Source organism: Emydura macquarii, unplaced genomic scaffold, assembly GCF_026122565.2.
Source record: "Emydura macquarii macquarii isolate MOO-44397 ecotype Brisbane River unplaced genomic scaffold, CSIRO-AGI_Emac_v2 contig_1390, whole genome shotgun sequence".
Taxonomy (NCBI): domain Eukaryota; kingdom Metazoa; phylum Chordata; order Testudines; family Chelidae; genus Emydura; species Emydura macquarii.
The window spans coordinates 22593930-22621203 of record NW_027131527.1 but is presented as its reverse complement, the minus strand read 5'-3'; the positions used below and the strand labels follow the sequence as shown (position 1 = coordinate 22621203).

The 27274-nt window shown below is 39.2% G+C and overlaps 1 protein-coding gene across 10 annotated transcripts in view; it reads left to right on the top strand.

The window, feature by feature from the left end:
• The window catches only part of EXOC6 (exocyst complex component 6), a 178581-nt gene that overhangs the window by 19973 nt on the left and 131334 nt on the right, over nucleotides 1-27274 (top strand). For 9 of the 10 annotated variants that reach the window (XM_067552863.1, XM_067552865.1, XM_067552864.1 and 6 more), the window contains 4 exons: nucleotides 15401-15572; nucleotides 16887-16934; nucleotides 17032-17122; nucleotides 20964-21009. In XM_067552863.1, the coding sequence (XP_067408964.1) occupies nucleotides 15401-15572; nucleotides 16887-16934; nucleotides 17032-17122; nucleotides 20964-21009 (357 nt within the window). Of the gene's footprint in view, nucleotides 1-13199; nucleotides 13256-15400; nucleotides 15573-16886; nucleotides 16935-17031; nucleotides 17123-20963; nucleotides 21010-27274 lie in introns of those variants that run through there. The other variant, XM_067552872.1, reaches the window with a different exon arrangement.

Sequence of the window (27274 nt, the reverse complement as noted above, 5' to 3'; positions counted from 1 at the left end):
ATCAGCTGTAAAGTGATCTTTGATAATGTGTATGAATGATACTAAGAAGCACATGACTGCTGTCTTCTAATAGCTCAGATGAGCTGAGAAGTGAGTTTTAGTCTGCATAGCTTCGTTGGGAGTACCTGACAAGTGTTGGTAGTTCTCTTTGATTAGTTGTTGGGAGACTTAGCTGAATTTTAACTCTGTAGTGATCAATCTCTTGCAGTTTTCTTATTATTAGCAAGAAGGTATTTTTTGTAGAATGATGCCCTCTAGTGTTCCTGTAGTGTTTATCAAGCCATAAAAGATTATAAAAAGTCAAGTGAAAGCTTTTGTTTAGTATATATACTCTTCAAAGCTTGTTGTGCAACAGTTTTCAGAATGAATATCTTTGTCTGCTTTAACAACATTTCTGAATATAAATAAGGAAGCGTTTGTTTAAAAATAAAATGCAGATTACTTTTTAAAACGGCGAATACTTCTGTGAAAAGCGGCTCCTCCTTCATTTACTTGCTGAGACCTGACTTTGAGGTTCTGCATTTGCCTCTCTTTCTCCCTCAGTCCAGCTACTGAGAAAAGATAAGATCACCAAAGTCCTTTCTGCTGTGTCATTGTGGTGCCAGTGATGAAGAAACTTTTCTACCTTTTTGCACAGTCCTTTCAAATAAGCTGTCTGTGTGGTTCAAGTCCTGTTCTTTCTGGCCTGAGAACTCCTCTGAAGTCCAGAGTTTTACACAGTCCTTCTGGGACTTCGTTCTAGCAAAGTCCTCCTCTCAGCAAGCTCTCCCTGACCGGGTTTGGAGCCTCCTTTTTGAGTCTCCCTCTCCCCTGCCCCACCTGCCCACTCTGTTGATCCTTTCCAGGTGGGTCTAACTACCTTCAATACCTATCTGGGCCAGTAGGGGAGAAGGGAGCCTTAACCCCGTTTATTTTACAAGGCTTCTGATCCCAGGCCCTTAAAGTGGGCTGGGTTTTCATGTACCTTCTGTCTCCCAGACACTATTCCCTAGAACCATCTTCCTCTCACTCAGCATCTGTTTTGGTCATTCCTTCAGCTGCCTTTCCTTGACACCTGGAACGGGACAGCTGGCTTCTTAGACTACCTCCTGGGGCCTTCAAGGGCCAGTACCCCATTATAGTATACACAAAAAATATGAACTATATTTAAATTGCTCTTACTAATCCAGGCAGTTTGCCATGTTTTTCTTACTGCCTGAAATCTATTTCATTTTTCTGTTAGAAACATGGAGTTTTTTAGAGTGAGAAATCCACTGAGATGTATATCTTCAGAGAAGAGGTAATTACATGTAATTATTATTTTCTGAAGACCTGCATGTTCATGGAATACCGTTCACTTACTCTCCACTGTACAAAACTGAGGGTCAGTAACTTTCCTAATTTCTGTAAGTTTTTGATTTGCTTTTAAGGGAGTATTTTTGCCTCATAATTGAAAAGAACTAACTGTTGGAACACTAGGGATTGCCCAAGTACTTCGGCACACACTAACCAACATCTTCTGGTGCATGCAGCTCAGATCTATCTGGGCGGGTTTCTGCCAGGGCTGTGTGCAGTCTAGAACTATAGAAGGATAATCCATTGGCATGTATATCTTCAGAGAACTATTACAAGTAAGTGAGTAAATCTATATTTTCTTAGATTAGTTCAAATGACATTTCATATACAAGTGTGGAAGATAACTTTCAATACGTCAGAGGTGTATAATACAGTACTGTATATGCAAGAATGTGTAAACCATGCATTCATTGCCTTAATTGTTTACAGTTTTGAGGTTAAAGCAGTAAGTTTTACTATGACTCTCATAATAATTACTATGTAGCTATGTAACCAAGTGAGTAGATAGCTGTTTAAAAGAACAGAAGAAATAACATGAATAGAATGATGCAGAGATAACAGAATGTTAGCTGGAAGTACTTCTGATGAGTGAGAAACTAAACTTTTCATTTCAGTTCAGTAGATGCAAGCTCACCTTAGGTTATCATTTACTTATTGATTTATTATGGATAAATTTAAGTTTTCCTGACACACTGCAAAAAATTTATTTTAAATTTTGAAACTGTTCAATTAAATTGCTTAAATATTAATGATATTTTTAGTAATATTGCGCACCATATAAGATAATATACATCAAGTAAGTAGTATTTAAAACTAGTGAAAATCAACAACTTTTTCAAACTAATCTAAGTTAGTCTTTGTTACATGTGTTTGTAAAATAGTATATAGGGAACATTTCCATTTAACTTAAATTTCTGGAATAATTAAAGTACTGTGATCATTTCTTAAAATTTATTTTGTGATTTCATGATTTGTAAAGAAGGGTAGAGTTTGGTGGGAGAGTTAAAGAAAGTAGTCAAGTGCTGTAGAAAATGGTTTTGGTGATACTTTGGGTTGCACTTTTCTCATTGAGAAGACTAAATCGATGTCATAGCAGAGTGGAAACGGACACTTTGCTACTGGAGCGATCATCTTTTGAATGAGTTTTAAAATTAAGGTCCTGTGCACTTGTAGTCATCAAAGACTCATAGCATTTTTCACAAAAGTAGGGATGTTGAGCCATATTTTTAAAGATATTTAGGCACTGCTGCACTCAGCATTGCAATGCCTAACTGATTTAGGAGTCTACATCTAGCATTCAAAAGGGATTTACAAAGCTAGGGGCATAAATCCTATTGATTGTCTCCCAAGTGCCTAAATCTCTTTTGAAAATGAAATGTAGGCTCCTAAATCAGATAAGAGTTACAATGCTGAGTACAGCAGCACCTGAATACCTTTACAAATCTGGGCCATTAACTCTCGATAAACGAAATATATCTGTGGAAACTTTCTTCTTCTAGTTTACTCATCCCCTTTCTTTATTTTCATTGCTATTATCTCCTCATCTACCTTTAGATTGAAAAGAGAACTTCTCTACTTTTTTGTCTGTAAAGTGCCTCTTACTTATGGGGTTATGGAAATATTATTAAAATGCTATTAAAGAGTTCAGCCTAGACACATAACAAGCCAATTGTAATTTATCTAGGTTGTCATTTACTATGTCTGCACCAACTGAATTTGCAACCTTTTTCAATTCTGATCTAATAAATTAAGGTAAGAGTGATGATAACCTACATTTTTAAAGTCAGTAACTTCATGGTCTCATCTGAAATTGTTGTAGAGAATCTACATCTGGACAATAAGGGTATTGAGGACTTAGAATACCAAAGTGTAGTGTTTCCTATTTACTGTATCATTCTGCCTCTGCATCTCATGAAGTGAGCTGAGTCTCACGAAAGCTGATGCCTACAAAAATTAAATTTGTTAGTCTTTAAAGTGCCACAGAACTCTTGTTGTTTTTAAAGTGTAGAACGGATATATGTCATAGTTTTTATGCTAATGTGTGGGATATAAATGGAGCACACTTGAAAATCTTTGGGTATCTGGGTGGTCCAGGCCTATACTGACAGAAAAATCCTATTGTTGTCAAGAAAAGTATGTTAAGGTAGACAAAATATATTCTTTCTGTGTAGAATATATTCATTTTATATAACATTTCTATGTATATAGAAATTATGGCAGGGTTAGTAAATTAAAATCCTTCTTTGATTTTAAAGTACACTTTTAAAATAAAAGATCTGAAGCATTATGGAAATAATGTTCCAGAGGGGTAGCCGTGTTAATCTGTATACAGCAAAAACAACGAGAGTCCTGTAGCACTTTAAAGACTACCAAATTAAATTTCTGTAGGCATAAGCTTTCATGGGCTGCAACCCATTTCGTCAGGAGTCTCTTATAAGGTAGAAGGAGAATAAGTAAAGAAATAAGTAAAGAAAACTGCTTTTATTTGCATACATTATTAATAATGACGTATTAATCGGAAAGGAAAGTGCTTTTCTGTGTTGCACTGTTCCAGTTGACCATTAATGTTGATTTTCAATAAGTCTTGGAACATGGAGAAGTTCCAGAAGAATGGAAAAAAGCTAATGTTGTGCCAGTATTTAAAAAGGGGAAACAGGTTAACCTAGGTAATAATAGGCCTGTCTATTTGACATTGATCTTGGGCAAGATAATGGAGCAGTTGATACTGGACTTGATTAATGAAGAATTAAAGGAATATAATTAATGCCAATCAACATAAATTGGTGGGAAATAGATCCTATCAAACTAACTTGATATCTTTTTTGATGGATTATAAATTTGGTCGATAAAGGTAATACTGTTGATACAATATACTTGGACTTTTGTAAGGCATTTGACTTGGTAATGCATAACATTTTAATTAAAAAACTAAAAAGATATATAATTAATATGGATCACATTAAATGGATGAAAAGTTGGCTAACTGATAGGTCTCAAAATGTAATTGTAAATGGGGAATCATCAATGAATGGGTGTGTTTCTAATGGGATCACGCAGGCATTGGTTCTTGACCCTATGCTATTTAACATTTTTATTAATGACCTGAAAGAAAACATTAAAATCATCACTGCTAAGTTTTGCAGATGACACGAAAATTGTCGGAGTGGTAAATAATGAATAGGTCACTGTTAGAGTGATCTGGACCTCTTGGTAAGCTGGGTGTAAGCAAACAATATGTGTTTTAATATGACTGACTAAATCCAAATGTATACATCCAGGAATGGAGAATGTAGGCCATACTTACAGGAAGGGGGACTCTATCCTGGGAAGCTGTGACTCTGAATAAAACTTGGGGGTGTGGTGGGGGGGGGAGGTCATGTTGGATAATCAGCTGAACATGAGCTCCCATTGTGACCCAGGGCCGTATTATCCATTAGGCACAATAGGCATATGAAACTTTCAGGGCTATGAAATTTTTTTTTATTTATAATTTTTTATTTTTATTTAAAAAAACTATTAATAGCTTAAAATCAAATTAGTTATTTCGGTCGGGGGGCCTACGAAGGCCTTAAAACGGCCCTGTTGTGGCCCTGTGGCCGGCAACTCTCATGCAATTATTAGATGCATAAACAGGGGACCCTTGAGCAGGAAAATTATTTTACCTCTGTATTTGGCACTGGTGCAACTGTTGCTGGAATCCAGTTTTGTCCACAATTCAAGAAGGGTGTTGATAAATTGGAGAGGGTTCAGAGAAGAGCCACGGGAATGACAAAAGGATTAGAAAACATGCCTTATAGTGATAGACTCGGGGAACTATTTATTATAAAATGAAAGAAAGAAACGAGGTGAGAGGTGTTATATGATTAAAGAAATCAGATACATACAAATGATTTGAAAGTTCATACCTATCAGGTTTTCATTAGAATTGTGGAGTTTTCAGGCTTGTATGGTCCCTCTGGTGTACATCCAGTACTCAGTCCTTTGTTTCACAGCTTCAGTTGCAGATGAGTTGGTCCAGAGGTAGGAAGGAAGCTGGAATGAAGACTGAAGACAATATGGATCCTGTGGTGCAGCTGCGTTTTATAATCTCTCTCTGGTTTGCCATGTGTCTTGTTTAAAACACAACTTCACAAGTCTGGCCTCAGCATGTGGCATAGAAAAACCTCTGGCTGTGCCCCTATGCATAAGGCATGTTCCCACATGTCCTGGTGACTCATCGTAAGGTGTTGCCCTGTCTTCTCTACCTGGGCTCATTGTATCTGTGAGTTTCCTTGATGGGCCATTAAGCAGGCTTATTGCTGCTGTCATCCTGTCCAGAAACGCAACACAAGTTGAAATACAGATATATCAAACATATCCATAATTGACAATACAAATATGACACATACACATATACAATATCATCATACTTAGAAAATTGTAACCTTTCTAATGATACCTGACATGGCATATCCCGTACAAATTATCGTGATACTGCAATATTGATGTTAAATAATGTTATAAAGGGTCCCTCAGACAGTGTCACAGGCTACTCCCCACCCTGCCTGCTGTGGCTGCCCTGTTGGGCACATGCCTATCCACGCCTGCTCCCAGACAGTCTGGGTCAGGGCTGATCCCACCCACCGAGCCATGGGGGACCCTAGCTGGTTAGCCTCCCATGGTACAAATTTCCAGCTGTTGCTTACAAATAATGGTACAAATTTTAATGTAATGACTTACAGGGCAGCCTCCCGCTCTGGCTGTGAGCTCCAAATCTGGACATGGTCAGCAGGGGACGGGCAGGCAGGCGTTAGAGGCGACGTGTGGGCAGGGCCAGATTAATGCAGGGGCTTTAAGCGCTGCAGCCCAGGGCTTCGGGCTAAAGGGGGCCCCACAAAAATGAATCCGGTTGGCTGATGAATCGCCCGTTCAGGGAGGCTAACCCTCGCCCCCCCCTTCCGCCTGGAGCCACATGCCCCTTCCACCCCTCTTCTGTCAGAGCCCCACCCTGGGCGGTCTGACTCCGAGCCCCAGCTAGGTTGGCCGGGTGGCCCCAATACTGGAACGTCCCAAGCGCCCCCAGAGCCAGTGCCCCAGCGCTGCCCTGCCCCAACCTACCCTGGCCGTCCCGTGCCCTAGCGGCTCCCCTGCCCCACTGCCAGAGTGCCCCAGCACCAGGCGCGGACCCAACCTGGCCCCAGGCTGGCCAGTCCGCCCCAGCCCTGGGAGCGCCACCACCTGCCAACCCACGCAGTGCCTACCCACCCTGCCCTACCCCTGGGCTGGCCAGTCTGCCCCAGGCCTGGCCTGAGCGCTCCCTCCAGCCCCCAGAGCACTGCTGGCCCGTGCCATGCCACAGTGCCAGTCTGCCTCGCCCCTGGAGCGCCACCGGCCTGCACCATGCCACAGCACTGGCCCGCCTCGCCCCCAGGCTGGCCGGTCTGTCCCAGGCCGGCCCAAGTGCTCCCAGCTCCGGGAGCACTGCCATAAGGGGCCCCACAAAATTAATAGCCCCAGGCCCACAGGAGAGTTAATCTGGTCCTGTGCGTCGGGGGAGCACATGGGGTCATGTGCTCCCCCAGATTTTTGCCAGGGTTTGCTAGCCTTGCTTGGTAACATGGTGTGGCTGGGCCTCCTCCCTGCATGGCGGTTTCTGGAACAGGTAAGCTGGGAGTTGCGGCCTTGGGTGGATACAGCAGCAAATAGCTAAAGATAAAGTAGCTGATAGAAAAGTGAGAGCTGTCACATAGTGGTGCTTCAGAGCCTAAGCTGTTATTTAAAAAGCAAGCAGTTAGCCCTTATATTTCCAAAAAATATCCTTCAAAATGTGATTAGAGTGCTGACTTCACATTATGTGTGCGTGAGCTTGCAGACAGCTTTGAAATAATAGTTCTGACAAAGATGAGCTGCCCCACATTCATCTCAAAGGGTATTTGTTACCTGCACCCCACCTTTACCCAATCCATAGGGCTCAAGGCATAACCTGTTTAAGGCACCCCCACTCTTTCCCAATCTGTAGGGTTCCGGGGGAAAGTCACCTACCCTTACCCAGTTCACACTCTAGGGCTCAGGGACACCCATTGCCAGGCCGTAGGGCTCTGAGTGTATTTCTCTGCAGGTTTGCAGGATCTTTTACTAGTGAAGGAGCCTTACACAATAATATCCTTATTCTCTATTTATTAGCAATTACCAGAACAGAATACACATGCTAAGCATACGTTTACCACTCCCAATAAGACAGACAAACTTCTCCTGGGGGCCAATCAGGATTAGATCATCTAGGGACTCTAGCTTCTGCACAGTATGGTTAGCAGGGTGTTGAGGTCTGGCAGCTCTGATTTTGGGTGGTGTCCTGGAGTTAGGTTCCAAAGAACTTCCTTTTGGACCTCAGTTTATATAGTTAAAACTTAGGTCCTGCTTAACTATACCTTAACCAATCATTTTAAACTAAAGTACTACAAAACAGCAATCCTAGCCATTACAAAACAGTTTTTGTAACTAATCATATCTCATCACCTTAATTGATTTAAATAGTGCATATTTAGTTATGCAACAGACAGAAATGATCAAAGAACCAGACAGCACTCATTCAGATCAACAATAGAGAACTGGGTATCATAAAGACAAAACAAAAAGAAGTGTAGATTTTACAACCACAACTATTGAAAAGTGATTCCTTGTCAGACAGAATGCTATTAAACAACGTTTTCTTTACACCTTTTAAGATGTGTTTCTTTATCTGGTGGGGGTGGGTACTATGAGGACAGTATCACCTTCTTCACAGCCTGATATTACTTGATGTAATTTCAGGAATGTGAAGATGTGACTACATGCCACTTAGCTTATGGCTGCTGTCACTCCTAATATGGCTCCTACTGCTTAGCCCAAGAACAAGGCCTAAGCTTAGCCAAAACACAAGGCCTCAGACCTTAGCTATTGACACTAAAGCCTACTAAGAATGTTTTAAATGTCAGCATTGCTAACTATGTCACAGCTGATTGTTTTGACAGAAAAATTAAGCTAATGTACATCTCTAGTGTTGTTCAATGAACTGGCAGATTTTTGTGCAGGAGATTGCTGTCAAGGTTGTTCTGGAGAACGAGGAATTCAAATTTCCCTTTTTCCTGCCCACCCAAAAGTGAAGTCATTTTTCCTCCTCCACAACGCATACATCTTTTCCCAAGTACCAAAAGCCTCGACTACTTCCAGGCTCCCAAGCAATGAAACAAACTCCAATACCTTCTGGGTATGCAAAGCTCCAGCTGTCCCCTACCCAGCTGTGAAAACCTCAACAACTTCTACAATACATGTTTTCAACACAAACGTAGCACAGTCAATTGAAAATTTGGGGGCGGTGTGAAATGTGAGGAAAAGAGACTAAGAATGTTTGGGGGATGGAGAGGGGAGAAGCAGTGCCACATAGTTCAGGAATCCCTGCCAGATCCAGGATCCTGCCAGATCATATGGATCCAGTAATGTGCTGCATAGGAAATGGAGCCAGGGAGATAATACAGATAATAATGGAGTGGGAGCAATGAGTCTCCCATTAAACAGAAGAGACTTGATTGATTTAAAAAAAAAAAGAGAGAGAAAAGGAAGATATTATACATTTAACATCCAGTTTAAAATGTAAGTATTTACTGATACTCTTAAAGTACTGCATGCCAGTTGGTCAGGGAAAAAAAAAGCTGTAGATCTAGTAAACATTATGTTTAATGTCTCCCACCTTTTCATATATTTAGATAATAAAAATATACATTTCTTTTAAACACTGTGATATAATTATAACTTGTTTGATTTTAGAAGTTCCCTTTCATGTTTTCTATCACAACTTGGAGAAAAGGTTTAATTTGTCATCATTCCCACAAGATGGAGCTCTTTATATATGTAACATAAAAGCTGTGCTGTGATGCTTACTTTTTGATCATTTTATAAGGTAACTTTTTGTACTACTTGCTGAACCTTAAAAATAGTCTATCAGATAATGTTTTAGACAATACATACATCAGCATTTTGTTAATCCGCTTCTATGGAAAGGCACAACGCATTGCAGAAAACCGTAAATATTAGGCGTCCCTATAGAAAGGTAGGATGTTCTTGTGGTTAAGGAACTGAACTGGGACATGTGAGATTTGGGTTTTCTTTCTAACTCTGCCACTGACTGTGTATGACTTTTGGCAAGTCACTTAATCTTTTTGTCTGTTTTCTTTCTGTAGTATGGGAATAACCCTCACCTCTGTGAATTAGGAAAGTATTAATCATTAATGTGTATGTAGTGTTTAGATATTAAAGTGGTGAGCCCCATACAAAAACCCATGAATAAAAATACATATTGGTTCTTTTCATTATGTACTGGACACTACATCATCTTGCACCTCGATATGTGCTACCAAGAATTTCCTGATTGATCATTATTTTGTCTGGAATTGTTTGTTCGATAACATCTTAGATATATTTCCAATATCTTAGTGCCAAATTATTTCCATGTTTATATATCTGAATAGTAAATATCCAGTGTATGGAGTTTGTTTAATCACATCATGTTTCAAAATCCTTTTCTCTTCTAGATCTGATCTATCTTTTTAGCCCTGCTTTTTTTATTAGTATTGAATTATGATAAATAAAACCTTTTATTAATGAACAGTGTAGATAGATAACCTTGGAAAAGGAAACCCTTTCTTTGTCCACATGCTATGTGTAGAACTGGCAGTAAAAGGTCCCCTCCTTCGCCCACTGTCCCTCCAACATGGCATAATCGTTTTCTAGCAATACTTCAATTGACTGGGTAGTTCATTTTCCTTTCCTAAGATAGCTATTTAAACCTATAAGTTTGTTCTCCTTCATTGAACAGTCTAGACCAATAGGTTTCTCTCTGCTGGTTGAATTTGCTAAGCAGAGTGACCAATTGCTTGCTTCTGAGATATTTTTTTCCTCTCTAGCCCTCTCCCTCTATGGGCAAACTTCAATTCATCTTCAGTCCAGCTTGCTGGATGGGTAGAAAATACCACAAGTGTGACTAAGCCCAAATTTCTTTAACAACATACTATAGCTTGGCAATAGTGATGTCCTGGCACAGGTGATGTGTCCACAATATCTTTCATGCGATGTTTCGGTGGCTTCTTTTCTCAGCAGTCTCATTCCCTTTTCAGGAATGCACTGCAAAGTTGGTTCCCTTATGCTTCTGCTCTCCAGATTCCAGCACTTTAGCCCCTTCCTCTTCTTGCAGAGACAGAGGAGTGCTCAGGGATTGTCCCATGCTAGGATCCTGGAGTGTACCACAGCATTTGCTGCTCCAGGTCAAGCAGCTCACAGGATTTGCCCATGATGTAGTGGGGGGGAGAGAGTACAGTTTTCAGCACTCTGTTTTCTTTCCTGTCACAGAAGTGGCAGGGGACATTCCTCTCAGGCCTCTGGTTCCCAACAGATTTTGTTTTATTTTTTTCAGGCAGTAAAGAACACTTTCTTGAGTGCATTAGTTGATCCCCAAGCTCGCCAGTTCCTATAGAGTTTAGTCAGAAGAAGCATTTTCAGAAGGATGGAAATTCATACTTTCTTGTAGAGACTTGGAAGGATGGGACACTTCTCCTCCTCAAGAACTTGGCCAACATAGTCACAAAAACGCAGAGAGCTCCAGACTCTACATTCCCCAATTCTTGAACCTCAGGCTAACTCTACAGCCTCCTTCCAGATATAGTGAAAAACTGTGGGCCTTCTTCAAATATTGATCCAGCAGTAATAGGTCTTGGGGGGCGGGGGCGGAGGGAGGGAAGAATCCTCCACTTTGTTAGAGGCTAAAATTTCCCTCTTGTACTTTGGGGACAAGTAAATGGACTGTACCTTAATAAAGCAATATTAATCTGCACTTAAATATCTTAGTAGGTCCCTCAATAATTTCTATTTCCCGGTTTTCTCTCTATGGACTTAAGATCTCAGCAACTTTATAAAAAAGAGTAAAGCTAAATCTCTGTGCCAAAGAATGCCGGCGGGGGAGGGTCATTTTTTTATTACTGAAATTCACTCCAGTTCAGAGGGCCCATCCAATGGGCTTTTCATCACATTAAGCTCTTTGTTAAAGACTTAAGTGCTATGGAAGGTCTTGAGCAGACCTTGCATTAGGGTGAATTTCATTCATAGCAAAAACTGTTTTTGGAAAATTTTAAAGCTGAGGTTTTTTTTTTATAGTAAGTCATAGAAATATGAAATCATATGCTATCATATCAGAAGAGTGTCTTAAGGGAATGTCTGTAATGAAAGTTCCTTTTGTAGGAGAGAGCAAAAGCATTGGTTATAAAAAGTACATGCAGAAAAGTAAAATTAAAGTATCAGGAATGTTTGCACATGGGTGTACTGTACTATTATGACATTCTGGGGTGCAATCCAGATCAGTGAGAGGCTATGTTACCCTTGCCCTGCAAACTTGGATGCCTCACAGTGCTTTGCTGCTGTAGATCCCACTGGGCCACTCACAAGCAGCCTTTCAGCATGTAGGTAACACTCTGAGCGTGTGTGTATAGCTTTATCCTGCCAGCCATACATCAGTCACACACTGACTTCCAGCAGCTTTGGTTATCACTTGCAGGGTGACCCCAACACACTCCTAGTCCTGGATTTCTCCCCACACTCCCAGCCCTCTCCTGGACAGTCCAGATATAATAGGTACGTTACCCCTCTCAGGGGATCAGTATACAATCTACAACAGTCTGCTACCTAAAATGAAGTTACCAAAACAATTCACAGCACTGAATTAGTTTTAATTAAAGAATAAAACAGGTTTATTTAACTACAAGAAGTTGGTTTTAAGGGAGCATAAGTATAAGGCATTAAAGTCTGAAATCGTTACAAGAGAAATAATAATAATATACTTCCTAGTACTAAACTTAATCAACTAGACTAGGTTCAAGGTGAAATTCCTTATCACATGTTTCCAGTAACACTGCTGACCAAACTCTCTGGCCAGGACCTGCTGCCAAAGTTCAACGGCTGTTTCTTTTGTTGTCTTAGGTGAAAAAGAGAGAGATGGATAGGGAGAAATCCTTTGGGGTGTTTCTAACCCTCACTTTTTTAGTTCAGTTACTCTTTTATTGCATTTTCCTGAGGGTTACCCCTAGATGAAATTCATTTCCCTCTTAGGTTGCTGATATCGAGTTTTGTGGTGAAAGAGGTTCCATGCTGTTGTTTGCTAAGATGCAGATCTGTTTGTTCCTGCACCCCTTCCTTGCCAAAGAATGTCCACTTGATAGGTGATGCGCCATCAGCTTTGATGACACCTGGCTATAGGTGTCAGCCAGGGCCAGATTTAGGGGAAGGTGACCCAGGTGACCACCTGGGGTGCTGGGAGTGGAGGTTGCTGGGCTCAGGGTGCTGTTTTTGTTGTTAGCGACAAAAGGGAAAAATGTATCTTCTTATATGACGGGCAAACTGGGCATCAAAGTAATGAAATGGGCTACAAATGCAATAAAAATAAGGTATTCAAAAGTTTGATAAATGGAGAATGGGTGCTATTTGGGAAAGGGCTGGCCCTGGCATCAGCTTGGCCTTTGTATTTGAGAAACAGTTTTACCCACTTCCCAGACTTGTCTGGTAAACACACCTCAGTTATAATTTCAGCTTATGTTTATAACTTTACATATAATGTTACTATACACATTTAATCATGATATTATTGACCAGTGAGTTATTAGTTTTCAAATTATACCTCACAAGGCATATTTTGTACAAAGATTATTACAGTAGTTCATAGGGTGTGAATGCCAGGTTGTTTTCCATCATAACTGTATCTTTGCTTATTTTAGCCTTTTCCAATATTTTGGTTTTATTTTATTTTTCCTAATATTTGAGGAACAATGCAATAAACCACTTCAATGGGGAAAATGAACGTTGAGGCATCCATGGAAGATGATGTATCTAAGGCTCTCTTTGTGCCATGACTGTTTTCCTATAGGTAACAGCAAAATAGAAAATATTTTTAGTTTTATGAATAGAGTACTCAAAATCCAGATACAGTAGAACCTCAGAGTTATGAACACCATGGAAATGGAGGTTGTTCATAACTCTGAAATGTTCGTATCTCTGAACAAAACATTACGGTTGTTCTTTCAAAAATTTACAACTGAACATTGACTTAATACAGCTTTGAAACTTTACTATGCAGAAGAAAAATGCTGATTTTAACCATCTTGATTTAAATGAAACAAACACAGAAATAGTTTCCTTATCTTGTCAAATCTGCTTTTTTAAATGTTCCCATTATTTTTTAGTAGTTTATTTTTAACACAGTACTGTATTGTATTTGCTTTTCTTTTTTTTTTGGTCTCTGCTGCTGCCTGATTGCATACTTCCGGTTCCAAATGAGGTGTGTGGTTGACTGGTCAGTTCGTAATGCTAGTATTTGTAACGCTGAGGTTCTACCATGTATGATTTGTTTCTGTACACTTCCAAAAATTCTGTCCAAGTTACAATATCTTAATTTTTTTCCTTAAAGCCAAAGTCAGGAGATTACATGAAAACCTCAGCTTGCCTTTTGGGAGAGGGGAGAAAAACCCTCCTGGTTGTGAGGAAAAATCTGAAAATGTGAAAATGCTCAAAAATTAGAAGGCAAATTAAAATAATTCACTTTATAAAAATCTCATGATTTTTAAGCAAGCTCATGATTTTGGGAGCTTGATTTATGATTTTTGAACTGTTGGGGTTGGCAATACTAAAACTTTCTTATTGACTTCCTTGACTCTTGTATTGCCCCTTTTAGTATTGCCATTCCAGCAGTCATCTGTTTTGTCTGCTTTGTGACCATCTCAAGTCACTGTTCCAGTCCTTTGATTGCCTTTCCCTCCCTATTCTGATCAGATTTAAGGACTCTGTCCTTTTCTCTGCTGTTCATCTGCTGGTACCTCTCACTTCTCTTTGCATGCCCCTTCTGCTGAAGCTTAAAGATTAGCCATCCACTCTATCCCTTGCCCATTTTCATTTCTGTGCCTTCTTTCATGTAATTACTATTCCCCTGAGCCAGTTCAATGAGCTCCACCTTCAATTCTTCCTTAAAACAGATTTCATGAGTCCCATAAATCCTAGTCCTACCTTCGAAGAATTAACAAACCAGACCACCAATCCCCACCCTTGCAAAAAAGAAAACAACAATCCTGACCCCTCCAACACCAAATTTTATTAAAACAAAAGGTGGAACTAACAAGCCACATTCTCAACTTTGCTTTTTATTGTCTCTCTGTTCTCTAGCCCTCAGCTGTATGTCATCTGTTGGATTATAAACAGTACAGGAAGAAGAACTCAGACTTCAATTTTCTGTGAAGTTCCAAGACCAAAATTTTCAAACTGGATGCCTAAAATTAGGAAACTAAATCCATAGTTAGGAACCTAAATAAAAACAACCTGATTATTAAAAGTGCTGACTTCAGTAGGAGTGACGGCAGCTTACCACTTCTAAAAATCAGACCACTTTTGTGTGCTTAAACATAGATTTAGGTGGAAACTTTAGGCATCTGTGTTTTAAAATATTGGCCCTATTGCAGTCTTGGAACAGTATATAAATCTTTATGAGGAAAAAGATCACATTTTATTAGTCACTGTTGATTGTAGTCCACTAGGGGGCTGAATGTTGCAGGATATTTCTTAACTGCGGTTGGCTAGAGTCATGCAAAATGTATTTACTTGTGCAAATCTACTGGTAGGCATACTAGAAAAATAAATATGTATATTTGCACTTCTTTATATTTAACAAACAACGGAATTTGATGGAAAAGCGATCCATGCTATATGAAGTAGTTAGAGAAACTGATTCTTTTGTACTCATATTTGAGCATAAGGGCATTAGTAACAGACCAGTGAGGCTGAGGTCAACCATAATATAACTGGTTAAGCACCTGGATTAATGCCATAAGGGCCAGGTCCAAGCTCGGTTTTGGATTATGTCTTTTGTTTAATAATTTCAGTGGGGTGGATCACAAGTTATGTCATTGTGATACCAAGTTTGAATTTAAAAGATGAAAACCTTAAAATTTCAGTAAAGATCCCTACCTGTTAGAACATTCTTTTTATCAATAGTTTAATATGTTTTGTAATTTGTATTTAACAGGTCTGTATATGATGACCAGCCAAATGCACACCAAAGGTTTATGGAAAAACTAGATGCTTGCATACGTAACCATGACAGGGAGATAGAAAAGATGTGTAATTTTCACCATCAGGGCTTTGTGGATGCTATTACAGAACTTCTTAAAGTAAGGGCTGATGCAGAAAAATTAAAGGTAAGAAATTATTATTTTAACTTACGTATATTGTCGTCATTGATTAATACTAGATGGAATGTTTCTTCTTTAAGGTATAAGACTTTCCTGATGCACATACACATCCAGATGTTTGCAAATTAAATTTTCAGAAATTGTATAGATGTTTAGGAATGTCTTGTTTACTATAATAATAAATTTGCCTTGTTAATATATTTTTAGGTCTCATTTTCTGATTTCTTCATTCATAATATTTTTAAAACATTGCCAAAAATCAATTTACCATTTTATTAAGTAATGCTGGGAGACTTTAAAAGGTAAAATATTAGTAAAAACAATATTTCTTATAATAGGTCTTGGGATTTTCCTCAGTTTGATTACCAAAGTATGTATTTGACCTCTCAATTTCAGATTCAGAAAAAATATTGTTAGAACTCTTGATTCTTTTGTAAAGCCTCCATTTGCAGTTGCACATTTTTTAAAAAGTGCACTTGTCCTCCCCAAAACAGTAGGCAATGTTAGTGGTATGCATTAGAAGTGAGGAGTAAGGTTTACTCAGAAGTCAGAATGCAGAATAGTGAATGGTCAGACCTGTCCCATTTAGCTCTCTTTACACTTTCAAGAGCAAAATATGCACACCAGACAGAATGAGCGTAGTTCACCAGAGGTTATGATTAGAAGAGCATTATATAAAGGATATTCAGATAACAAGAGACCAAATACAGCATCAATGAGGTCATTGAGCATCTTTGTTTGGAAATTAATGAGATTTTTAATAAACTAGAATGTGCTTCCTTATTATGATGACCTAATGAGTCACTTAATATGTGGGAAAATCTGAGGTTGAGCTTTGCCTGCACCTGCAGCATTAAAATGTTGCTGTGGTTTGGAGATTTCCACGTTTGATGTTAATCAACCACCCAGTGGTTGCATTCAGCAAAGTATGAATGTTTAATTACCATAAAATGCAATCACCATTTCTTACAGACAATGAATGGCACATAGAGCTCATTGAGGTTATCAAAAAGGGACCAGTGGTCAATTGGGTCAATGATTTGAATTGTTTGACAGACCTACAGAAACAAGTAAAGTTCAAAAATCCCAAGTAAATTTGAGAAGTTTGCCACAGAATCTGTTAGAAAGAACTGTCATAAGTAATTGAAGTTAACAAAAGCCCTTTGCGATCAAAAGTTCAAGTTCAAGCTGTAGAGTTAATTTGAATTTGCATTTCTTTGTTCTAAATTTCTCATGAAGCATGATCTAATTACAAGGGTGAGCAGTTACATCAGGGCAATATATGCATATTTGTCTAACAAAGGTGAAATTATTTTTAAGGTCCAAGTTACTGATACCAACCGAAGGCTTCAAGATGCTGGGAAAGAGGTGAGAAAATGGTGCTTCCTATGTGCGTAATTGAATATTTGCAGCAAATTAAATTTGTTTCCATAATTTAATTGTAATTTTTTACAAAATATCTAAGGTGATAGCCCAAACAGAGGAAATCATCCGATGTAGAATTCAGCAGCGGAATATTACTACGGTAGTAGAAAAACTACAGTTGTGTCTTCCAGGTGAGTTACAAATGTGTGCAATAGTGACATTTGGTTAAATAAAATGGTAGTTAAAAAATGAGATAAGTCATTGTACCCAAAACACAACAGAAGTTTTAATTTTTTTTCTCATGATTCAATGGGTATATCTACATTGTGGAGTGAAATCGATTTAATTTAAATTGACCTTCACCCTCTGAGCTGCAGAATTTGAAGGAGCATGATCACACCACGCTCATTGCATAGGGGGATTGTGTCCCCACCATCCGCGCTTATGTCAACAATCAAAGCAGTGCACCATGGGCAGCTATTCCGCAGTGCAACTACCTGCAGGGGCATTTGGGAAGGTTGTCGTCCTCCCATGATGCAACATACCCCTTCCCAACCTCATTTCTTGTCCCAGTCCAAACAAACAGACGATAACCTTTTTGTGCCATTTTTTCAAACCCTTCACTCTCTGCCACGCACATGCCATTGCCTGAGCGGAATGGAGCCCGCTTAGCTCTGCACTATCATTGTGAGCATCACAAACACTTCACAACTTATCCTGCAGTATATTCAGGGGCGAGACGGGAGCCGCAGCACTGAAAATTGTGATGTTACAGAGGCCGCCTTGCTACAAGCCATAGAACGAAACAATTCCCATTTGCTGTAGGCTGTCACGCACCATCTGACGTCGGTGGAGTGCTGCTTCTGGTCCCAGGAAACAAACACTGACTGGTGGGATCACATTGTTATGAAAATGTGGGATGATGATCAGTGCTGCAGAACTTTCGAATACGAAAGGCCACTTTCTTGGAACTTTGCGCAGAGCTCTCCCCAGACCTGAAACACACGAATACTCGCTTGAGACCTTTCCCCTCCCCCACCCATCCATTTCCCCACCCAACTTCCCCCTCTCTTTATTCCCAGGTCAATAAATAAACAGTAATGAATTGTAAAGCAGTACTTTTTTTGTTGGTGACCCTTTGCAGAGAGGAGGGAAGGAAGATAACTGAACGTTCCGCATGCATTGTGTGTGGCCTGAGAGGGGATACAGAGCCCATTTTAGCTGTGCACACACGAAAGAATCACACATTCCCACTCCGTAAAGGGGCCGTCACCTCTTTCTGTTCCCCTCAACCGACAAGAATTGCAGCATGTACTGCACCCTGCTCAACCTCCTCCTAGACCACTTGGGGGTGGGGGCTAGGAAGGAGTGCATTAACTCAGAGTTTTGCAGGGGCTGCAGAAGGAGTCTCTCCTGCCACTGAGCTTCCTGAAGCTCACCCAGACACTTCAACATGTCTGACTGATCACACATTATGCGCAACATCTCATCTTGTGTCGAACGTTCATACTCCAGTGCTGCCTTTCTGTTGTCCATGCTGCACAAGTCCATGCTTCCTAGAGCAGCATTGATGTTGAGCTCCCATTGATCAGGCTTTTAAGAGGTGGTAGAAAGGGTGAGGTGTGGGTATGGGTTAACTGTCTCTGGAGGAAAAAAATGGAAACCCGTTTGCAGATGCCCAAGGTCCAGAGCAACAAAGTTATGCTTTGGGTCTTGTGGTGTGCTGAACTAGGAAACCATCCCCAGCTCTGGAATAACACACACTAAAAAACTTTCTTGGTTGGGTACTGTAAATGTGCACCATCTTCTCTAGGTAACCATGAGTGATATCAGCCTGCTGAGGGTTACATACGCGGAAAGGGAGGATTTGCAAAAGCATCTAGCTACAAGCTTGGCCCTTATGCTGCTATGCTGTGTTCCGTGATGATGCCTACACAGAGTGGTGGGGGAAAGTGTCCTATCGCAGTGGAAGAAATAAGGCTGCCCTCCCAAGAAATCTTCTGCAAAGGATTGCAGAGTACCTACGTGAAAACTTCCTGGAGATATGCATGGAGGATTCTTGGAGCACCTTTGTGCACATAAATAATCTTTTCCGGGGTGAACCTAATACTTATGCACACCAACTACGAGGAAGCACAGTCCCATCACCACACACACCACTTTTTCCCACTGGTACAAGATTCTGGACTAGGAATATAACCAAAGACATGCAATTTGCAGTACATACTCACCAGATGTGACTTCCCCGACATCATTGTCAGTCACAGTTTCCTGCGTCCGGCTGGGCTGCACCTGTGTTGCAAACAGCTCCAGGCTTTCAGGGAGAAGGGATATCCTACTCGCCTGCTCCCTGTTCTCCTCATCCTCCTCCTCATCCACAGACTTGTCTTCATTCATCCTGGCTTCCGATTCTTCTGAGGTATCAACGCTGTGTAGTGGCGTAGTGGTGGGGTCACTGCCGAGAATTGCATGCAGTTCTTCGTAAAAGCGGCATGTTTTTGGTGAGGAGCCAGAATGACTAGTAGCTTCCCTATTCCTGATAAGCCTGCCTCAGCTCTTTGATCTTAACGTGGCACTGCTGCGCGTCCCTGTTGCACCCCTTCTCCAACATGCCGCAAGATATCTTCTCATAGATATCCAAATTTCTTTTGCTTGCTTGGAGCTGAGCTGGAACAGACTCTTCACCCCATAGACCGATGAGATCCAAGACCTCTGGTTGATTCCAGGCTTGAGCGCGTCTGGGGCTTGCAGTCACTATGATCAGTTGTGCTGGCAAGCTTTCTCCATGCTGACCAACAGGAAATGGGAATTATTTCTTGTTTACGTGGCCACAGTGCAGCAGAATGTGAACGTGCAGAGCAGTCACAACAGAGCATTATGGGATACCTCCTGGAGGCCAAAGACGTCGATTTATGTTGTGCTGTGCCTACATTGACACTCATTTGACCCACAGAATTCGACTTCAGCGCTACGCTACTTGCGGAGATGGTTTTATGAAGTTGAATTTTACCGCAATTTAGGTTGGCGGAACTGACATGCCAGTGGAGATGCATACTTTATGTGGGTGACGGAAGCCGCATTCCGTCGACCTACATTATCAGTGTAGAACAGGCCAATGTTGTGTAACATGAGGTATAGCAGAGGAGTTACTAGCATCTTACCAAGGTGTCCAAATTTAGATCTCATTATGATATATTTATTCTATAATAATTATAATAGGGTAATCATACAGCTTTGTTTGCAAGCTAACAATGAGAGGACATAGATCATACAAAAAATTAAGCATGTGTATTTTTATCATACAATAAATATGCCTGCATTTAAACCATTGAAGTTGTTGTTTAATATTTATTTTCCTATGGTTAAAAGTTTAAGGGAAAACATTAAAAAGTTTGTGAACATTATTTATAGTACATCATTTAACTTTGTGCAGTACCGCAATAGTATGCTTTTGAATGGCACCTTCTTGAGACATTATGTTTCATATATAGTTAGAGAACATTGCATTTCATATTGTACATCTATAACAACTGACTCCTGTTTATTACACTGGCAGATAGATTTGAACCTTTTTCTTTGTACTACCTAATCTTTCTGTTGTGACTTGTGATAATGACAGTAGATGGTACTGTTGCCTTTCTATGAACTATTCCTATTAACTGCTAATACATATGAAATTCCCAAGGTTTTTATGGTGTGCTATGAATATAATTGTTTGACAGATGTTTAAACAAAAGTTAGTGTGTTTACACTGACAAATGTTTGAATCTATTGTTTCACTTTTAAATTCTTTACTACTTAACTTCTCTTTAATAGTTCACTTTTTCCCCTCTTAATCTGCAATATAGAACTTTATTTTTTGCTACTTCTAGTTTTTGTATTGTAATATGTTGAGAAAAGTGCATAAATGAATCTGACTAAAATAATATAATTGTATACTGTTCATTTTAAAATATATATTCTTTTTCTTATTAACTAGAGTATTTAGTGTGCAATAAGCTCTAAATGGGTAAATATTTTTGTTTTATTCAGTACTGGAAATGTACAGCAAGCTAAAAGAGCAGATGAATGTAAAAAGGTGAGTGAATTTCTTTCTGTAACTGAAGTGTAACTTTTTTAATGAATGGGTTCATCTACTTGTCTTTTACAATTATTGACAGACTGATAAAGGCAAGGAAGGTCAAGACATAGTGAATCATATAATCAGGTCTTTTCATCATTCCTTGCCTTTGTTTCAAGTATGCCATTACCAACTAACAGATGTTGCATGAAAAATAAAGCAATTTTAGGATCTTAATTAAGAAACTTGAGAAAACAATTTTATTTAAACAAGCATGAATGCAATGGAAATATAATTAAAAGATATGGAGTATAAACTTTTATTAATATTCTAAAACAGTTTAAGGAGCAAGAATAAAAGAGATCCTTAGGGAGTTAAGTAGAAATGGTAAATACCTGATAATCTATTATAGTACATGAAAAACAAATTTACAATTCAAGAAGGAAAGATGACTGACTTCCCATATATCTTCCTTTAATGCCAAAAATTATCTATAAGTTTTGTTAGTCTCTTATTTATTTGAAGCAATTAGTGTAAAGTGCAAAAATTTTCTCTTTACTATATGCACAAAAATGTGAGCTCTAAAAGACATTCTCGAGGCATCATAAATTCGATTAGTGTGGATCTACTTGTGGGCTAGATCACTGGTTTGCAATCTGGGGCAGAATGTTGTTACAGTGCCTTTGGAGAGGCCCAGCATGGAGACTGACTCTTTAAGTCACAATCTCCCACCCAGTGTTCCCAGTGTTCTGGGAAGAGGAAGTAAACTGTCCTGGACCTATATTCATTGTAGGTATGCTCTGTAATATACAGGTGCCACTTCCTGCCTCCTTGAACCTAGTATAGATGTAACTGTTCTGCAGAGGCTGCTGCTCCCTGCATGCTGGAAGTGGTGATATAGCACACTAGTTAAAGTGGTCATATCCCCTCACTTCTTTGGATTGGTGCACAAGACAGGCACAGTCTCTGGCTTTATATTTGGCAGGGATGTTAAATTACTGCGTGGAGTCGTGGAGGGATCACGTGAGTGAGCTACAATGGCAGTTAATAGATTACCCAAAATCAAAATGTCATCATTTTTATAGTTTGACTCCCATTGGTTCTTTGGGATTAATTGGGTTTTTTTGCTATTATTGAGAGGTCATCAGTATTCTTCAAAGTTAAAAATAAATTTCAGTCATCTAAGGATTTAGATGGCTATATCACCTCCTGTAGAAGAATTTGCAGGAGAGGAAATGTTACATGGGAAACTGCAAGTCAAGAATTGTGGCATTATGGAGGTATCAGCCCACCAAAGTGAGGGGTTAGGACATGTCATTATCATCCCATTAGAAGGAAGGCTGAAGGGGGAGGTCCTCCAATAACATCCATGTCCACTGAGCCGTATTGAAATCCTGTGGAGGTCCAGAGCATTCAAGATGAGACAGCACCTTTATGCTACTGCTCAGGCTCCTTTCTTCTTTGTAGCATGGCTCTGTTGTTAACTGTGTGACTGTTACTTCCTTATGACTTAGTCTTCCCTGTGGGGAAGCATAGAAGGCATGGAGTGGGTACCCTGTGGAAGAAGACATTAATTCTGGTGGTAATTTCCTGTGGCTTGCCAGGCAACAAAGTATCAGAGTGGTTGTATGCCGACCACGTTCCCCTAAATACTGCAACAGTACCACTGGAGAGGCTTCCACACGGCCAATGTGATGCTGCTGTTGTGGTTCCTCTTACCTCTCTCCAATAGTTCTGGTCCCATTGTAGTGAGACTTTAATGACTCTTCTCTTATCTGTGCAAAGCAGATGTGATGACATGACCTTTAGCTTTAGTGTTGTGCTCTTTAAGTTTTGCTACAGCAGCTGAGTGACAGGGATGTCCGCATAGGCGTCTTACGTCACAAAATCATGATATGTACTAGTAATCCAATATATTTACAAATAATTCAGTATGTATAGCTACTGAAAGGTTGTACAAAGTCCAAGCTAATGCTTATAATATTATAATATTTGTAACTTTAAAACTCACTAAAAAGCTAGACAGCATAAACAGAGGGGCACTCAAAAATGACACGTTAGTAGGAGTTCTTGGAAGACACAAGGCACAGCTTTTTTCACAGTGGAATGTGAAGGTGTATGAGAGTTTATTTTTAATTCAAGTTACTATTTTTCAATTTACAGGCAGGTTTTGTAACACAAAGATTTCACTGACTTTAAGGCTGCATACTATGAATTTTTTAAAATTGGATTTCTCCTTTTTTATGCCTTTGTGATGCATAAAGAAGGTCTGAAGTTTTTTTCCCTCTGTTTTTTTTTTTAAAATAAATACATGTATCAGGAATATCAAGTCTGGTCTTCCCTGTTTTTGCAGGAAGAATTTCTTGAGGGTGTCAGAGATGTGTACTGTAAGTGTTCATACCTTAATAGAAAAGATAAGGGTGCTGACTCTTTAACAAAAACATTTTTTCTCACAAGGGCTTATTGGATATTAACATTAAATAAATGTTAACAAAAACAAAGAACTAATAAAAATACTTTTCCTTCTCAATTGCTGAACTTTCAGTCTTTTATAATGCTGTAATTTCACTAGCACTCAAGTTTCCATAGAATCATGGACAAGGGCAGAATTTCTAATGTAAAACACCAAGCTGAAATAAAGGTGTGGCATTTTTTGTTTTAGGACAAAATCCTTTTAGGACTTCTTTACACATCATAATGAAGCCAGAAGAGCAGAAGCTCATTTACTTCCTCCTTTTAAGATAATGCAATGAAATAGTCTGGAATATGTGTTGCTTTACATTGCCAGATTGAAGGTTTGCAATGGATTCCAACCAGCCATCTGTTGGTAACAATTTTTGGTCACTACCAACCTGAACTGGATTTGAACTCATGACCTAGGGGTGAAAGGCTCTGTAGCCCATTTAACTATCTCCTGAGCCATGTATAATGCAAGTTGACAAGAATTATAGTTGTGAGGAAAAATAAATGAAGAGTCTGCTCTAAACAGACAAGACTGGTTGGAGAGTTTTATGGAGGGGTTAAATCTTGAGAGAAAGGGGCTTAAGGGGAGGGTTTTTGGTGCTCCTAGTATTTTATTACCCACTATGGGTTTATAGATTGATAATGAACCTATTTTTTTTTCTTTTAAAGACTGAATTAAAGTGATTTAATCATATCATACTTTTATATAACGGTATTCTATCTTATAACCTGTATATGTCTTTCAACAAGGTTACAGACTTTGCTTTAGAAAAAGATAGGTATATAACCTCCACAGGATTTGTTAAAGAAAGAGGTACAAAAGCACTGATATTGTTAATGTACTGTGGGAAGCACTCAGTACCACAATGAGTGCAGTAGAGATGCTTGTAAATAAATAAATTGGTTGCTAAGGTTATTGTTGGATCTTATTTAAGGCACTGTGGGAAAGATGGATGGGACTATGATCTTGTGGGTAAGGTTTAGTGCTGAGAGATCTGGGTTCTTTTCCTGGTTTGCCATAGACTTTCTGTGTAACTGTGGGAAAGTGACTTAGCCCTTCTGTGCCTCAGTTATCCATACATTAAAATGAAGATAATGGTTCCTTATCTCACACAGAGCTGATATTAATACATTTTACCAAGAGTTTGAAATCCTTGGATGAAAGATGCTATATAAGAGCAGTATATAACCACAGCCCAATGTGACCAGAATGCACAGCAGCAACCCCTACATTCTGTGGCAATGTAAATGTATTCTATTCCCTATTCATCCCATCCCCAGGCAAATAAACTCTCATAGTTGAAATATAGGAAGTGAAGTACAATCTGTTGTTGATAATTTTCAATTATGACTATTTTTGAGGATGCATTTTTTCATTGTGGTCTAGAGGTAGTCCAGCTCCAAGCCTCTGTTCCCAGGACATTCTCCAGGTAACCCAGTTCAGAATCTCCTTTCCCAGTGTACTCAAGAGAAGAGAGAAGTTGATAACTGACCATAGCGGCTAATGTAGCTAGTTGAGCAGGTCTCAGCAGTTGTGTTGTTTTCTAGGGTCGTCCAGCTCACCAGCTAATTCTTGTGGTTTCCCATATTGTAAACTCTGCCTCTCTGATCCACTGCTGCCTAGCTCTATGGAACAATGCAGGGAGCATGCACTGTAATTCAATTAACTTCTTGTAGGGAAAGCTGAAGAGTAGGAATCAGTTATACGCATGTCCTGCCAGTGCAAGGAGAGAGAGGAAAAAAGTATTGGGATTCCTGGTTGCAGCAAAATGGTGAAGTCCTTGGCAAAAATGCTGAGTTCTATGGGATATTGGAAAAATGCACAAATTGTGAAGAGCATGAGTCCTTATTTAGGATGAATGGGGCAGTTCACAAATCTCAGAGCCTTAGTTTTATGCACTCTGCAGACTCAGGCAAACATCCTTGTATTGGTTTCCGCTTGGTTTGTATTTTCCAGGTTATCTCTCTGGAAGAACCAGAAACATTTTTAAAATGAAAGCTGAGAAGCTGGAACACAATCCTATGGCAATGAGTGAATTCCACAGCAAATTATGTGGTTGCAAAATCACAGAATCCTCATGGCATGGTGTAGATCATTGTACTACAAGGCAGGTGCTGCTTTAGACAGGCAAAACATAGGACATCCAAGGTAATAAAATTATCACTAATTTAACTTTCAATGAAAAGGTGTTGGCTCAGTCTTGTTGTAAAAAGAGAGATACTTTGTGAAGTTTTCAAAATTGAGAGACTGATAGTTTCATAAGATAAATTATTCACAATGTGAAAGGTTCAAAAAGTAGGTAGCCTGTCATAAAAAAGTTGATAGCGGGAGTGAACAAGGAATAAAAGCAGAATTTCCCCTCCCCCCCCTGTAAATGGTAATAAACATATGGAGTATATTATACTAGAAAGCTGGAGAACAAAGAATACAAATGAGTTTGAGACATCTGTTCCTTTAGAAGGGAAGGGAAGGGATTTAAGGGTCTGGTTAAATATCAAGTGGGAAGCATTGAAATGGACCAAATATAGGCAGGTGTGTTGAGCCAGGTAGTGTCTTCCTATTCTTGCATATTGGGGTTCTTTTTGTATTTGAGATGACTCAAAAGTTCAGTCCCTGTGAAGACTCTGTCTGGAAATGGTTGCTGTCCTAGGAATACTATAGAAATTTCACACTCTCTATTGCAACCACCTTCATGGATTGGTTGCATGGCATTTTTAAAGGAAATGCTTTAAATCTAAATGTTTTTAAGCTGTGTAGTTGGCTGCATTATTTCTCAACCAACACCTGTCCTTGAGATCTTTCTGACAGTTTACGAAGGCAGCAGACTTGTCCCTAATATTAAAAAGGTTGAGAAACACTGGGCTATAGGGATTCCCTTCCTTCACAAAAGTAATGTTGCAGTCAAGATGGTGGCTGTTTGATATTAATTTTAAAAAAAATTTGTAGCTGTACCCATATGGCTTTCTTTCTCCGTTAGCACTCTTTGGGGTATCATACTGATCATTTAAAAAACCAGTTTGTATGAACACACTGAATATTAAATTAATTTTAGGTAAGGCTGTTTTTTTAATTAGCATTTGTTATTTATATAGCACCAACAGCAAGTTAGGTGTTTTGCAGACTAGTATAAGGACAAGACATACAAAGAGTTTACCATCTAAATAGGCAATACACTGAGTTAGGAAAAGGAAAGTAGAGTAGTGCCAAGCAAGTTTCTTTGTCAGATACTGTTTCAAAATTTGAATCAATCCTACTGGAGTTGTTTTAAAAAAAATCCCAAAATCACCAAACGAAAACCTGTGACAGGTATTTTCAGAGATAAAGTTTAAAACTGTTTAAATATTACATGCCGATAACACATGTTTTCTAACCGCCATTGTTTGATATGTTTAACTTAACTCAACACCAGAAGTCGTCATAGTCTAATCGTATTTTTTAATGCTGCAATTTTTGGCACTTTGATAATAAAAGTCGGTTAGGTGATTTTAAGCCAATGATACCCGAGAACATGTCATGTAGAGGTCTTAAAATAGCTAGTTTCTAGATGACCATCCTCACCAAACTTTTGTAAATCTGGTTTTCCTTATTGCCTGCTTCTGTTTGTGTATTCTCATAACTGCTTTATGGGCTTCCTAATCCTTTGTCAGATTTATTCTGGAGAGTTCAGAAAATTATTAGGTTTTAAGAAATTAAGGATGACTTACCAAATCTCCATAGTTTGTAAAATTTTTATACTGATTCTACTCCAGCCACCTCTCCTTGTATATTGAGAAAGATCTAGATATGAGAGAAAAAATTTCTCAAAAGAGCAAAGTTTAA